Below are 13,182 nucleotides of genomic sequence, written 5' to 3'. Positions count from 1 at the left end.
TCATGAAACATTATTGGGTGTGAGATATTCAATTGAAAACAAGGCTTCTTGTCACTACTTGACACTTGGCAAAAATGCAAATTTGGACATTGCTCAAAACGAAACTTCACAGAATGACTCAAATGGCAATTTATCTTCATGGTACATATAGACGTACTGAATGCAAGGTGTTAGAAGCATTAAACACCTCTTAGGCCTCAAATGGATAGTTGGATAAACATGCATTAAAAAGCACTTATAGGGCTTGATTTTTAGGATGGTACTCAAAATCAGGGCTTCAATTTTGAGTCCCAGCACATTGAACTTACATAGTCTCCCTACCATGCAAATATCATTGTGAACTCGCACACAATCACAAGTATCAAGAGACACCATAAAATACACATGGCATGTCCATTTGAGAAATTACAACATTGCAAGAACAACTGAACGAACATACAAGCATTCACATTTTTTAATAAAACACATTACATATGAGGTATTGTCTCTTCAATGGATGTTGTCTTGGCTTCACTTTACACATAGGTTGAGCCTTAGTTCTTCAAATAATTCCATTGCCACTTTCCTGCACAACATAATTTGAATATCAATACTCCAAGAAATCATAAGCATATAAAGTATATGAAAGTAACCAACATTAAGACATTTAACATTTCTAAACAATCAAATCATAACTCAACACCATAGAACAAATTAACATATTTTCAACATAATTCCCACATGAATCTACATGTACATATAAATCACATTTAAACACCTACAACTTAATTCCAATATGAACACTTCTCATCATAATACAAATATAATTGTCATTTTTCCAAATAATTCATATGAACAAATACCAAATTGCATTATATTTATTATTATCATCTTAGTCAACTATCCATATGTAAACATGAAAGTATCATAATGCCATCAACATAAGTTTTGAAATCAACATAAACTAAAATGCTTCATATCATTCGTTATCAAATCCCTGTCAAATGAGGTCTAAATCCATAATACATCATCATAAAGGATCAAATAGTGAGTCTATTATGAAGATAAATGAAATGTTAGGACAGACACGAGGTTAGGCCTCATAGTCCTCATGGTGATAAATGAAGGTTAGCATTGAACATACATCTTGCATTTTCTCTTGTTTTATGCCTCTAATTACCAGAGGAAATTTTAGCAAAAAGTTGTTTTGCTTGGGGCATCTATAGAGAAAACTATATAAGGCTTGTTAGTCATTCCTTTTATTCTATTATTTTTTGAGGGCTTCTCTATCGTATGATTCTAACCCAACATGTAGTTGGGGGGGAATGAAATGCATGTCACGTATGGCTTTTGGAGAAATCTCAATCTCTACTTTAAGCATGCAACCTTGGATAATGCCCTTTTTTGGGTCAAATAGATCAGCACAAAATGTAATGAAATTTGAATAATGTGGCACCCTAGGTACCATGTATTGTGTGACACCATATTTCCATAGCTTATGTGGGTATTCTAGTTGGTCACTCCAATTTTGAATTTCTATAATTCTCCTGCAAGCGTGTTCCCTCGAGTTATTAAATGATTTTCACAGGTTAGGGTATGCTACCTCCTCTAGGGTATCTAGAAATATGCTAAGATGTCTTGTTACACCCTTGTTCCTCATTCCTTTCATATATAGGTCTTGTGAGTATTTTTGGGTTTGCATAGGATACATCTCCAAAGATGTCTACGCAACCATATGATGCCTCAACCATGGAAGAAGATGCTTCTTGTGTCATTTTCCCCTTACAACTTCTCTTTGTAAAAACCTTGAATTTTCTACTCAAACTCCTAGCTGAAAAAACCTAAGGCGAATTCTTTTGTAGAGAAGCTTACAAACGATAATGGTTATGTAGGATGGCAGACACCCTATGCTTTAAAACTCCATGGTCATCATTTTTATGCAATGTAAGTTTTATTGACATTAAATGCCTTCTTTCATTTTTATTTGTGCATACTAAAATGTGCATCCATTTCAAATGCCACTTATGCCTCAAAAAAAACCCATTTGTTAATGTGTGGCCCTTTCTCCAAAAAAGGTTGGATGTCCACACACACGTAGATATACGAAGAGGGGGGGGGGAGGGGGGCATAACTTTAAATTTTCTTACCTATCTAACTTCACATTGGTCTACATGTTATTGCTAGCTACAATTTAATCGATCAAGATTTAATAAAAAACATTAAAGACAAATATAGCATCACATAACACATTATTTATCTCGTGGAACCCCAGGTAAGGTAAAAACCACGGTGTTGAGTCAATCCTCACAATGCTTGCACTCTCCTGAAGTGCACTCAATCAAAAGATTATCTCTATTGAAATACTGCAAAGATATTGTTTAGTGCCACTTGATTAAGGGATTTGGATAAGACCTGTGAAAGTATTTCCCTATCAGAAGAGGTATGGTTAAAGGACTTCATAACACAAGTGAATGTGCCACCCTATTAGGGGATTTAGTACAAATAACCTATTAAGGTCCACCCTCGAGGGGATTTGTTGTTGTAGTGATTAAGAAAACTAGTGGGGATGCTCTAAACAAATAGCTATTTCTCTTATCTTGAATATAGATCTTGTTGATGCTTGTTTGACCTGTCTACAACTTTTCTCTTCCCTTCCTTTGGCTCTACAACTCGAACATGATCACTTACATGCTTGGCATTGTTGGCTCTTGCACACTTTATAACATGTGTTGATCAGGCACACTTGCTTCTCCACAACACATTAGCTCTGAAGACTTTGTTCATGACTTCTCACTATTACACTTCTTTCTAGATTACACTTAGCTTAGTTATCTTGGCTCTCTCACTAATCACTTTGTAATCTAACCTTTTTCCTTGAAGAAAATATCTTTTATAGTCTTTGCTTGTTTTTCTATGAAATCCTAATCTTTGAATTCAAATTTTGAATTCTAAAGCCTACTACTACCTTCATTTTTTGTTTTTTTTGTGAGTCATTCTTGTCAAATGTAGAATTTTTGCAAAAAACTCACAAATGTTCAATGACCAAGATTGCTTGCATTGTTGGAAAGAATTCAAATTTAAATCTTTCAGTTGTTCCTCGATATGTCAACACCATCACCAATAAATGCAACAATGAGTACACTTTTATCTACTTCATGACATGGTCATCACAAGTATCCTGCTACATGCTTCCTCTTGTTGACTCATCCAATCCATCCTACATGACTACCTGTCATGTGATCTCACTTGCCTACTTGGCATCTTCCTTCTCATTCTTACTCACTTAGAATGCCTTCATCTGAGTAATAATCCTTTATCATCTCCTCTGTTGGGCTTGGTCTTCCCTTTCTCTAATCACCCTTGTGAACTAGAGTCGCAAACATACGTTTAATTTGCTTTACCAATCAACATCCCTTCTTTTCCTTGACATCAATGATAACTTAATTCATAACTTAGTACACCTGTCACTCCACCAATTTGTCCTTAGTCTATTAGTCAGTTATGCCAACAAAGGTTTCTTGGGATCCCTGCGTTGGCACCAAAAAGCCTTCTATCAAATGTGAAGACACCACCAGATTACATTAACCTATGACAATAGAACTATCAAGTTCATGCATTGACAAGTAGATAACCTATTACTAGGCAATGCCTCCTTCCAAATTTTCCCTTTTTAACCACTTTTGACAAAAACAATAGGACACTAAAAGCATAGAGATTTCAATTTATTCAAAGAAAAAAAGAACAAACTTATATACATAATATATATAAGTGCACCAAGGTGCTTCAATTGAAATGCTTTAGGAGAATCTCCTTAATCGGGGTTCCAAGGGGTTTTCCCTTTGTGGCCTCTAACTCAAAAGTGTTGAATTTTTTACATATAGTAATGTGGAAAGGCCCCTCCCACAAACAATCAAACTTAGCATGCATTGTATTTTAGCACTAGATCACCCTGCTTGAGCATAGAGTCTAAACTCCTTTTATCAAACCATCCCTTAACCACCTCCTTCCTCGTACTCAAATAAAAAATAGCTACCTCTTATTTCTCTTGTAATGGTATAAATTTGGTCACTATCTTTCAAGCACACCAGCTTGTAGGGAGATGTCTTCACAATATACTTAGGAATGATTTGATCATCCCTGATAGCACTATGCAAATTATTGTGTCATTCACGCTTATGTTTAGCTTGGATTCTTTTGATGAGGTTGATCAAATTCTTATTGCTTGATTCTTCCAAGGGATTCCCTTAGGGATAATAATTTCAGGATGTCTTCAAGAATGTGTTATTGCAGAGAGAAAATTCAAATAAGTGTGTTCCCAAAAAGGCCTTTCCATTGTTAGATATGATGGTCTTGGGAGAACCAATACGAGGGACTATTTCCTCTAAGAAATTTAGGATTTCCATCTCTATGGCATTCTTAAGAGGGGTTGTTTTTGTCTGCCTTGTGAAATAATTTTTGGCAATAAGGATTCACTTATTTATAGCACTTGATGTTGAGTTGATCATTCCAATGAAATCAAGGCCTCATTGAGTGAAAGGCTCATCAACTAGGATGGGTTGAAGGGGCATCAGTGCACCTTTTCTCCTACAAGAGTAAATCTAGAATTCATGACATCGGCAGACTAAAGAATGTGTTTCATTGAACATCAACAACCAATCATATATGACACGAGTGATCTTTATGATTTTGGTTTGGGTGGAAAAGTGACCCCATCAGAGCCACTATTAAGTTTAATAAGAACCTTGGTTGCATCAATTTCTACAATGCATCAAAGGATGCCATCAAAATTTATTTTAAACAAGACTCCATCTATCAAGTGGGATCTATTATTCGACAATCAATAATACCTTTTCTTGTATGTGGGACAACTCAAAGCATATTTGCATGCCTTAAAAAACTCAATCAAGTCAGTTATCCAATTGGAATCTAGGGAATCTAGTTGGAAACAAAGGATTCCTTTTGGCTTAGTTTGTGTAGAATCTACCTCCTGGATGATGCATTCACACAATCCCTTACCTCAGATCACTTTACTAGACTTGAACTCAATGTCATAATCCATGATTTTGGTGATCCAATTAGCCCTTTTTTTGTTATCTCCCCTTCCATGATGTATTCTCGTACATTGGGGTGTGTGACAAAGATTGTGGTCTTGTTGGATGCCAGGAAGTACATGACCTTCTTTAGCCTTTTAACTATTGCAAACGCTTCCTTCTCACCAAAATTATAATTGACCTCATAATGTTTGAGCTTCCTAAAATAAAAGGCAATAGGGGTGCTTCCCTTTGCCTTCCAATTCATTTTTGGCTAATACCACAGGTATGTTGAAATGACTTTCATGTACATACATGATGAAGTCCCTTGACATGTCTAGGTTTACGAGCCCAAGAGTTGAAGCAATGGTTTTTGTGATCCTCTCAAAGGCTTTGTGTGCTTCCAATGTCCATTGAAGTTGTAGGTCCTTTAACATTAGCGTTATGGACCTTATTAGCCCAATAAAGTATGTGATGAATTTACTCACAAAGTTGATTTTTTCCAAGAAGGATGACATGCCCTTTTTGTTGATTGGCAACAATAATCTTTGAATTATCTCTATCCTTTCTAGGTCAATTTCCCTACCATCCTTTGACACCACGTGGCTTAGGATTTTCCCTTGGGGAATACCAAAGACACACTTCTTTAGGTTAAGGGCTATACCAAACTCCCTACACCTCAAAAAAATGACTTCCAAATTATCAGCGGCAAACTTTGGAAAATAAATAAGATTGTCCAAATACACAAGCATAATCTTATTGATCAAGTCTTTAAATGTTATATCCATGGCTAGCTGAAATATTGTACCTACACTAGATAAGTTAAAAGGCATTTTCTTGTAGGCAAGTGTGCCCCACTTAGTGGTGAATGTCACCTTATGTCAATATTCCTCTCTAACTAGCACTATGTCATATCCTAAGAAGTCATCAAGCAACAAGAAAGATTCTACCCTAGTTACCAACTATAGGATCACTTCCATTGATGGAAAAGGGTGATAGTCCTTTAAGAATGCTTTATTTAAGTTACGAAAGTTGACACAAAGGCAGATATTTCCATTCTTCTTGCACTCAGGGAAAAGGTGCAATACCCATGTACGATACTTGATTGGAAAGATGATTTGAGATTCCACTAGATTGGTCAATTCTTTAGCCATGAGAGGCTCAATTATTGGGTTCACGAGCAATTTTTTTCTGTCTAGCGAATTTGGTGCCTTCTGCAAGCTCTATGGTATGTTGGATCATAGGTGGGTCACACCCCTTCAAGTTTGTATACGTCCAAGCAAAGACTCTTGTATACTTATCATATAGATAAACTAGGTGGTCACTGTCATGTTGGGGAACAACACTACCCACCTTAAGTACACAACCTTCGTTGACTTCCAAATCGCTATAATCTTGCTCAATCACTTTGAACTTCATTTGGATCATGGTCACATCATCAAAGTCAAAGATGTTTTCTAATGTGATAACCTCTGGGAAGTTTATTTCAGCGAATGTCATGTTTGGGAACAACATTATCTACCTTAAGTACACAAGCTTATTGACTTGCAAATCACTATAATTTTGCACATTCACTTTGACCTTTATTCAGATCATGGTCGGATAGATGTTTTCTAATGTGATAACCTCTGGGAATTTTGTTTCCTTTTAGTTGAAAAACATGGTCCTCATAAGCTTCTATGACCCTGGGCTTCAATTGCTCTTAGAATTCATTGCAATGTTGTAAGAACGCAATGATTTTCTCATCATTCTTGAACACTAGCCAATTTTGGATGTTTTTAGGAATGACAAGTGTTACAATCATATGGATTATGTGCTCATTTGTCAACAAGTTTGTAGCTGGGTAGAAACAGGAACCTGCTATGGTAAACTGTCAGCGACTGCGTCTAGCCTTCTTGAGATTACTTGAATATTGAAAGCATCAAAGTTTTCTATGACATCCCATATCCTATGATGATAGGAATGCATATGGACATCCTTGGTGACTACTTGGTTTCACACCTAGTGTACCATGAGTCAAAATCTCCCAAAACTCTTAACCTCTTGATTCCATTACATATTGTAAGGTTTAGTCCTTAGACTAATCCCTCATACTCTACTTCATTATTGGAACATGGGAACATAAATTGAAAGTCCCTCAAAATTATTTCACTATTTGGTGATGCCAGGCACACTCTTGTACCAAACCCCTCCTTACTTCTTTCTCCATTGAAAGACAATCTCCAAATAGAGGAACTCCTACTCTTAATTTCCTTGACTTTTGTAGCAGCATCTTTGGTTATCTGTGAAAATGGTTGTTCCTCTTTAGGCACACTCCTATACCAAACCACTTCTTACTTATTCCTCCATCAAAATATAGGTTTCAAATAGAAAAACTCCTACTCTTGATTTCCTCAATTTATGTAACAATATCTTCAATTATCTGTGAAATTGGTTGTTCCTCTTCAGGCAATGGTTGATCATCTTCATATATTATGCAGCTTCCTAGGCCAATAAATTGGTATATAATGTGACCAACAAGTTCACTACCATGCACGAAAAAATTCTATAGGTTCAAATTCATCTTCACACTCTGCTCATATTGACTTAGTATTGAAAAGAGCCTCAAAAAACATGTTTAGAATGCAAAGCTTCACCTACAATCTTGAATTTTGCGCCATTTTTGTTTTTAGGGATGAGATGTGACCAATATAATGAGAGGTATACATCGATCTTGGTTGTAAAATCCCTCAAGAGATAGAAACTAAAAGTAGTGAGTATGTCAATAATGACCAGCTCCTGAAGTACAGTGATGTTGGTGAAGGCATATAAAGTTATTGTCAATTTCTTGATGACACCCAGAGTCTAAAATTGATTGTCATCTACTTGCATGACATCATACTAGAGTCCTAGTGCATCAACTATTTGTTTTGGTATAACCAGATGCTTGGTCCATTGTCAATTATCAAATTATGTAGGATTTTTTCATTCACTCGGAGTCAAGTAGAACATAGTAGGTTTGGGGTGCTTCTCCTTAGGCCTTGTCACTCGATCTTATTATCCCCTTGTTGACCATAGTGGTGGCCATATGTTAGGCCTCTTAGCTCAACCAATCTATTTGGCAAGACCTTCTCTTATGCTTATACATGGGCATTCTTTTGAACAAGTGATGGTGTGTGGTCACTACGTTCAGTAGCAACGGTTGTTGGCCTGGGATTGAAAGAATATCCCATAAGGACACATTGTAGGAGCCTTCTTGAGTTGCTCAACTATATTGAGGTTAGTTGCACCACTTGTTTGGCATCCCCATACTTGTATGTCATCTCCTTAGGTCATGAGTAGAAGGATGTCATAATAGGTTCACACATTGTTTTAATTGTACTTGGTATTCTCCATGGTACCACCAATTTTCCAATGACCTCGTCTTTCATCTAAGAGAAACGAGTGTAACCAAGAGCGATCTCAACTTCCCTTTATCTGGACATTATTTTCAATTGTGTCATCAACATTGTAGTCTACATGCCAGGTGAGGTGTATATACTTTAATCAACAATCATCCCTTGTACTTGTTGTTCTGCAATCAGTTGTTGTAAGTTTCATCTTGGGCATTCCCTCAAGCCATGTTCATCATTGCATGGAAAGCACCATCAGTTATCATCCACCAAGTTATTATGCCTAGGAATCACTTCTCTACTCTGACCAAGTGGGACACTGGTAAAGGGGTATAGACTACGACCAACAGGTTATTTTTCTTTAGGTTGGTTGTACTTGTTCCCCCTCACTATTGGTTGGACTGCCACCGAAGTTTGCCCAAAGGTAGTCTCATGGTAGTGGTTTTTCTTCTCTTCGAATTGATAATTTCATTAGAGTTGCATAGCAAGTTTTCCATCTTGTAATCTATGTGGTCAGGGCAACAAGAGTGGTTGAGCTATATTAGGTAGCACCAAACAAGCTTGCTTGTGAATTTGGGTAGTAATAATGCAACTACAAGGTCAAGGCTACAATTGAAGTATTTTGTATGACAATATATAGGTGCAATTTACAAATTTGTGAATGCAGGCATGACCAGTCTAGACAAGAGACAATTAGCATTTATAAGGCTATTTTCTACTTCTACAACAATTTTGTAAAAATCTAGTAACATCACTCTGCCATAGATTGTACCATAATGGAGATTTAAGAGTGGAATGTCTTGAGATAGAAAACAAATGCCATAACACTCGACGACCTAATAGTCATGGGTATTTTGTGCCAAGTCTTGTTGAATCTAGTGTTGAAGTTTGAGACTGACTCATAAGGGGCTCGTTTGATTGTGATCAATTGTTGTAACAACGAAGAGGTATCCCCTTTGTCTGGGAAGTTTTCAAAGAAAAGGTTTCCTAGCTCCTCCCATTTTGCAACAAAATTGGTTGGAAGGGATCAATACCAATTTTGAGCTTTCCCATTGAACGATGCCGCCAAAAGACTTGAACCAACATCATGTTAAATGATGTTGTGCATTGTTGTAATGTCCCTTTTTTGGGACATTAGGAATCCTAAAGTTGAATTCATAAACATTAAATCTCGCTTATGAGAGCTTAAAGCTAATTTATAAAATGGTTCAATTCAATATTATGAAGGGTGTTAAAAGGTGACAAAGAGGGAAAAAGACGAAAGGAGAGGAAGGAAGCTCAAGAGTCACATGTTGGGTCCTTAAAGTAGGATGAGGAGTTCATTGCATCTATGTTTGAATATTGATTAAATTTGAGATTTCTCTTGGAGAAATTAATCGTGTGTTAGCTTCTATTTAGAATATGAGGAGACAAACCCTTAAGGTCTTCTTTGGTGGATTGGATGTAGTCTCGATTCATCAGTTGTGGTGAATTCATGATGAAGTTCAAAATTGCATTACAGGTTCCTTCTTAGTTTTCCAATCTAATTGTAATAATGTGTTTAAGATTGGATTTTGATATCTGGTTATTGTATTGCTGATGTACATGCATTTGGATGCTCTGTTATAGTCTTCCACATTAAATCAATTTATCTTCTCATATGCACAGTTGTTTGGGATTGCTACATATTCTGTGAATTTTTGCAATTTATTTCACATTACAAAGTTGGACATGGTGTGTTGAAGGACTTTGACGAGGGTGTTTGGAAGAGATAACCCAAGTGAAGAAATGAAAGTATATGTTTATTGGATTGGAGTCACAAGCAATGTTAAGTGATCTCATCTACTGGCTACACTTCAAGAAAAGTTGAGACTAGCCTACTAAATTGACGGTGTAGTGCATCGGGTCATCTTCCAACCATTGTGTTGGTTCCCAAAACTGCAGATTGGAAATCCAAGAGCTTGCCACTTCTCCGATAGGACTTCTCAATCAGTTTTGGCCAACGAACGAAATCACTTAGATTCCCCTGCACTTCGGGCTCCGCTACACCCAAGCGGGTAAACCTTCACCTTGAACACTGACTACCCAATTCAAGGGTTTTCTATAGCGAATTTAAACTTTACAAGTCCCTCAGCCGGCAAGGTCCTTGAACTCGATCAGAATGAAACTGAAACTGGATGCTAAATACTTGATGATTGAATGTTTTGTATAAATTTTGTAAATAATGGAATTGATGCTTGCAGGAGGAATATATTGATTTTCTGACTTCAATAAAAAGACCAGTGCCTTCGCTCATCTGGGGGATAGAGTCAACTTCGGTGAATTTTTACATACAACTTCATAATGTTCAATGCACTTATACTGCCAATAATTTTGATAATCCAGATGCGACAAACCAATTATAATGCAATCTTAAATTAGTCCTGATTGAATTTTAACTCCACTGAGACAAACTGGACACAGCTGCGGAAACAATTAAATATTTCACAACACCTATGATGATCAAATTCAAAATGCTAATTGACCATGTCCACTTATCTGATAACAAAATCATATACATAATTTTAAAATATAATTATGAAGGACGATTCGCCTGCAGTTTAAATCTCCACGCCATTAAAGATAAACAAAAGACATTTTATTTTATTATTAAAATAAAATAATTTTATAATAATAAAATAATGAAATTTTATTATAAAATCATATTATTGCCCTTATCTCTCCATATAGTAAATATAAAATACTTCTCTTCTATTGAATGTCTGAATGTTCGGATATGTCTATTACAATCATCTATCTGAAATAATAAACTCATATTTATATCCTATCTTGTTTTAAAGTCGTGACTTTTATTTTGCCCAATTGCACCTCTTTATTTAAATAATCCTACTCTAACATAGTCGTAGCTACAACTTTTAATGACTTTAATCTTTTAATAAATATTTTGTTGTGCATCTAATACCTTCCCTTTTACGAATCAAACACAAATCTTTATATTTGTAATGTTTCTTCATCGGTTACGTGCATTCGGAAACATGCTTTTGCGTAAGACATGTTCCTCCAGCCATTGTTTTCTTCTCTACCTTCACACTTCAGAATCGGCTTTTTGCTTCTGCGAGAAGTCGGGTGAGAAGGAAAGAGTTTTATGTATAACACAGAAGGCAACCAATGTCCTCGTGTCTTCCTTAAATGAATTTTGGTATATAGTATCAAGCGCAATAGAATTACTCTAATTCACTGAGGAACTTCTGCTATTGGACTTGGGCTTATTCTACCTCCAAACACCGTATCTCGTAAATGTCACTATTGGAGGCCAATACAAAACTCAATGCTTCTATACCAAGGCTCTGAAAATAGGTAATGACACTTTTCAGAATTAGTCCAATTCATCACTTCCTCCATTAATGTAAAATATTCTCTTCAAGATTATTGTTATCATATCCATTGTGTATTCAGTGCAGGAACACTAGGGTGAGACTCAGCCAAGTCAGCGATTTCCTTATGCTTATTGTGACTCTTCATTGACATAGGTCTGAAACCCATGATTTTGTTCTATCCTGTGATAAACATATTTCATTTAATCTACTATTGTAGCTTTACTCCATTCAAGTGTTGTTGTGGTGTTGATCGCTGAAGCCTTTGATTTCCATCATTGGCTGAAATCTGAGATTTCTTATTTACCGTTTCCAACTTGGTCTTACTTTGAGATTGTACTCCTTTGAATAAATGGTTTTTCAACCAATATACCATATTTTGTTTGTACATATCACTATGGCTTGAGATTTCAAACATTTATAAGTCAATTCAATATTGTGTGTTGTTGTATCTTGATTGTAGTATCAGTATCACTTTGACAGACTTTGACTGAGAATGATATGTTTGCTGCAAACCTTGGTCAATGTAAATGCTTTGTTAATTCCACTCTTTATGATTACCAATCGGGTCCTAAATTTTGCAAAAATTTGAAGGCTCCATCAGAGTCTCTACTGTTGCTGTTGCTGCTACTTGTTGTGTCTTGCCTCTGTGATCTAAGAGTATTCATATTGTTCTGTATGCTAGTGTGATGCTTCAGGGTTTTTCTTGATTCACACACTTTAATTGCTGTTTCAAGTTCTTCAAATCTGAAGCCTTCTTAAGATCTCTAATTGATATTCATATATGTAGCTTATATCAAAGCTATTTTAGATTTTGCCTTCAGCAATTAAACATATATCAAATATATTCATATTAATGATAAAATTATTATATCAATGCATATTCAACAATGTATGTATTTCTTGTTATATCTTTGACTTTGGCATGAATGATTATCCCCTTTTCTTTAACATCATAAATGGGACCTAAATTTTGCAAAAATTTTAGAGTTCCATCACATTGAGAGACTGAAAATAACAGTCTATGTCATTCTAATTGTTGGCGTTAGGCATCAGGAATTTTTATTAGACATTATTGGAAACATTATATCATATTGACACCATAAGTTATGGTGGGACAAGACTTTTAAACTCATAAAGAATTTGCCGTAGCCAAAATATTTGCATTTAGAAAACCATTGTCGAGCATTATATATATATATATATATATATATATATATATTTATTTATTTATTTATTTATTTATTTATTTATTTATTCATGAACATACCAAGTGGTGACTATCTGTTGTAAAACAGAGTTTTCATTGTCGAGTATCTATGCATGGTTCTTGTTGGGGGCTCTAGAAGAGGGATAACTGAATATCGTTTGCCAATTTCAGATCAAATAAAAATTTCTAAAGTTGTTTACCTTCTTTCCCATGAAAAAATGAAGTTCGGGGGAACAACG

General features: G+C 35.7%; 1 protein-coding gene across 5 annotated transcripts in view; it reads right to left on the bottom strand.

Moving 5' to 3' along the window:
* Nucleotides 1–204: 204 nt before the first annotated feature.
* Nucleotides 205–13,182, bottom strand: part of LOC149578659 (uncharacterized) — a 112,348-nt gene continuing 99,370 nt past the window's right edge. For all 5 annotated transcript variants that reach the window (XM_089830756.1, XM_089830776.1, XM_089830736.1 and 2 more), the window contains exon 8: nucleotides 205–565. In XM_089830756.1, the coding sequence (XP_089686882.1) occupies nucleotides 534–565 (32 nt within the window). In that variant the 3' untranslated portion in view covers nucleotides 205–533. The remainder of the gene's footprint in view (nucleotides 566–13,182) is intronic.

Source organism: Cupressus sempervirens, chromosome 1, assembly GCF_028749045.1.
Source record: "Cupressus sempervirens isolate cs-2001-9-10 chromosome 1, ASM2874904v1, whole genome shotgun sequence".
In the NCBI taxonomy this organism is placed as follows: Eukaryota; Viridiplantae; Streptophyta; class Pinopsida; order Cupressales; family Cupressaceae; genus Cupressus; species Cupressus sempervirens.
Note: the sequence above shows the minus strand (reverse complement) of the source record. Positions and strands in the feature narration are given on the sequence as shown.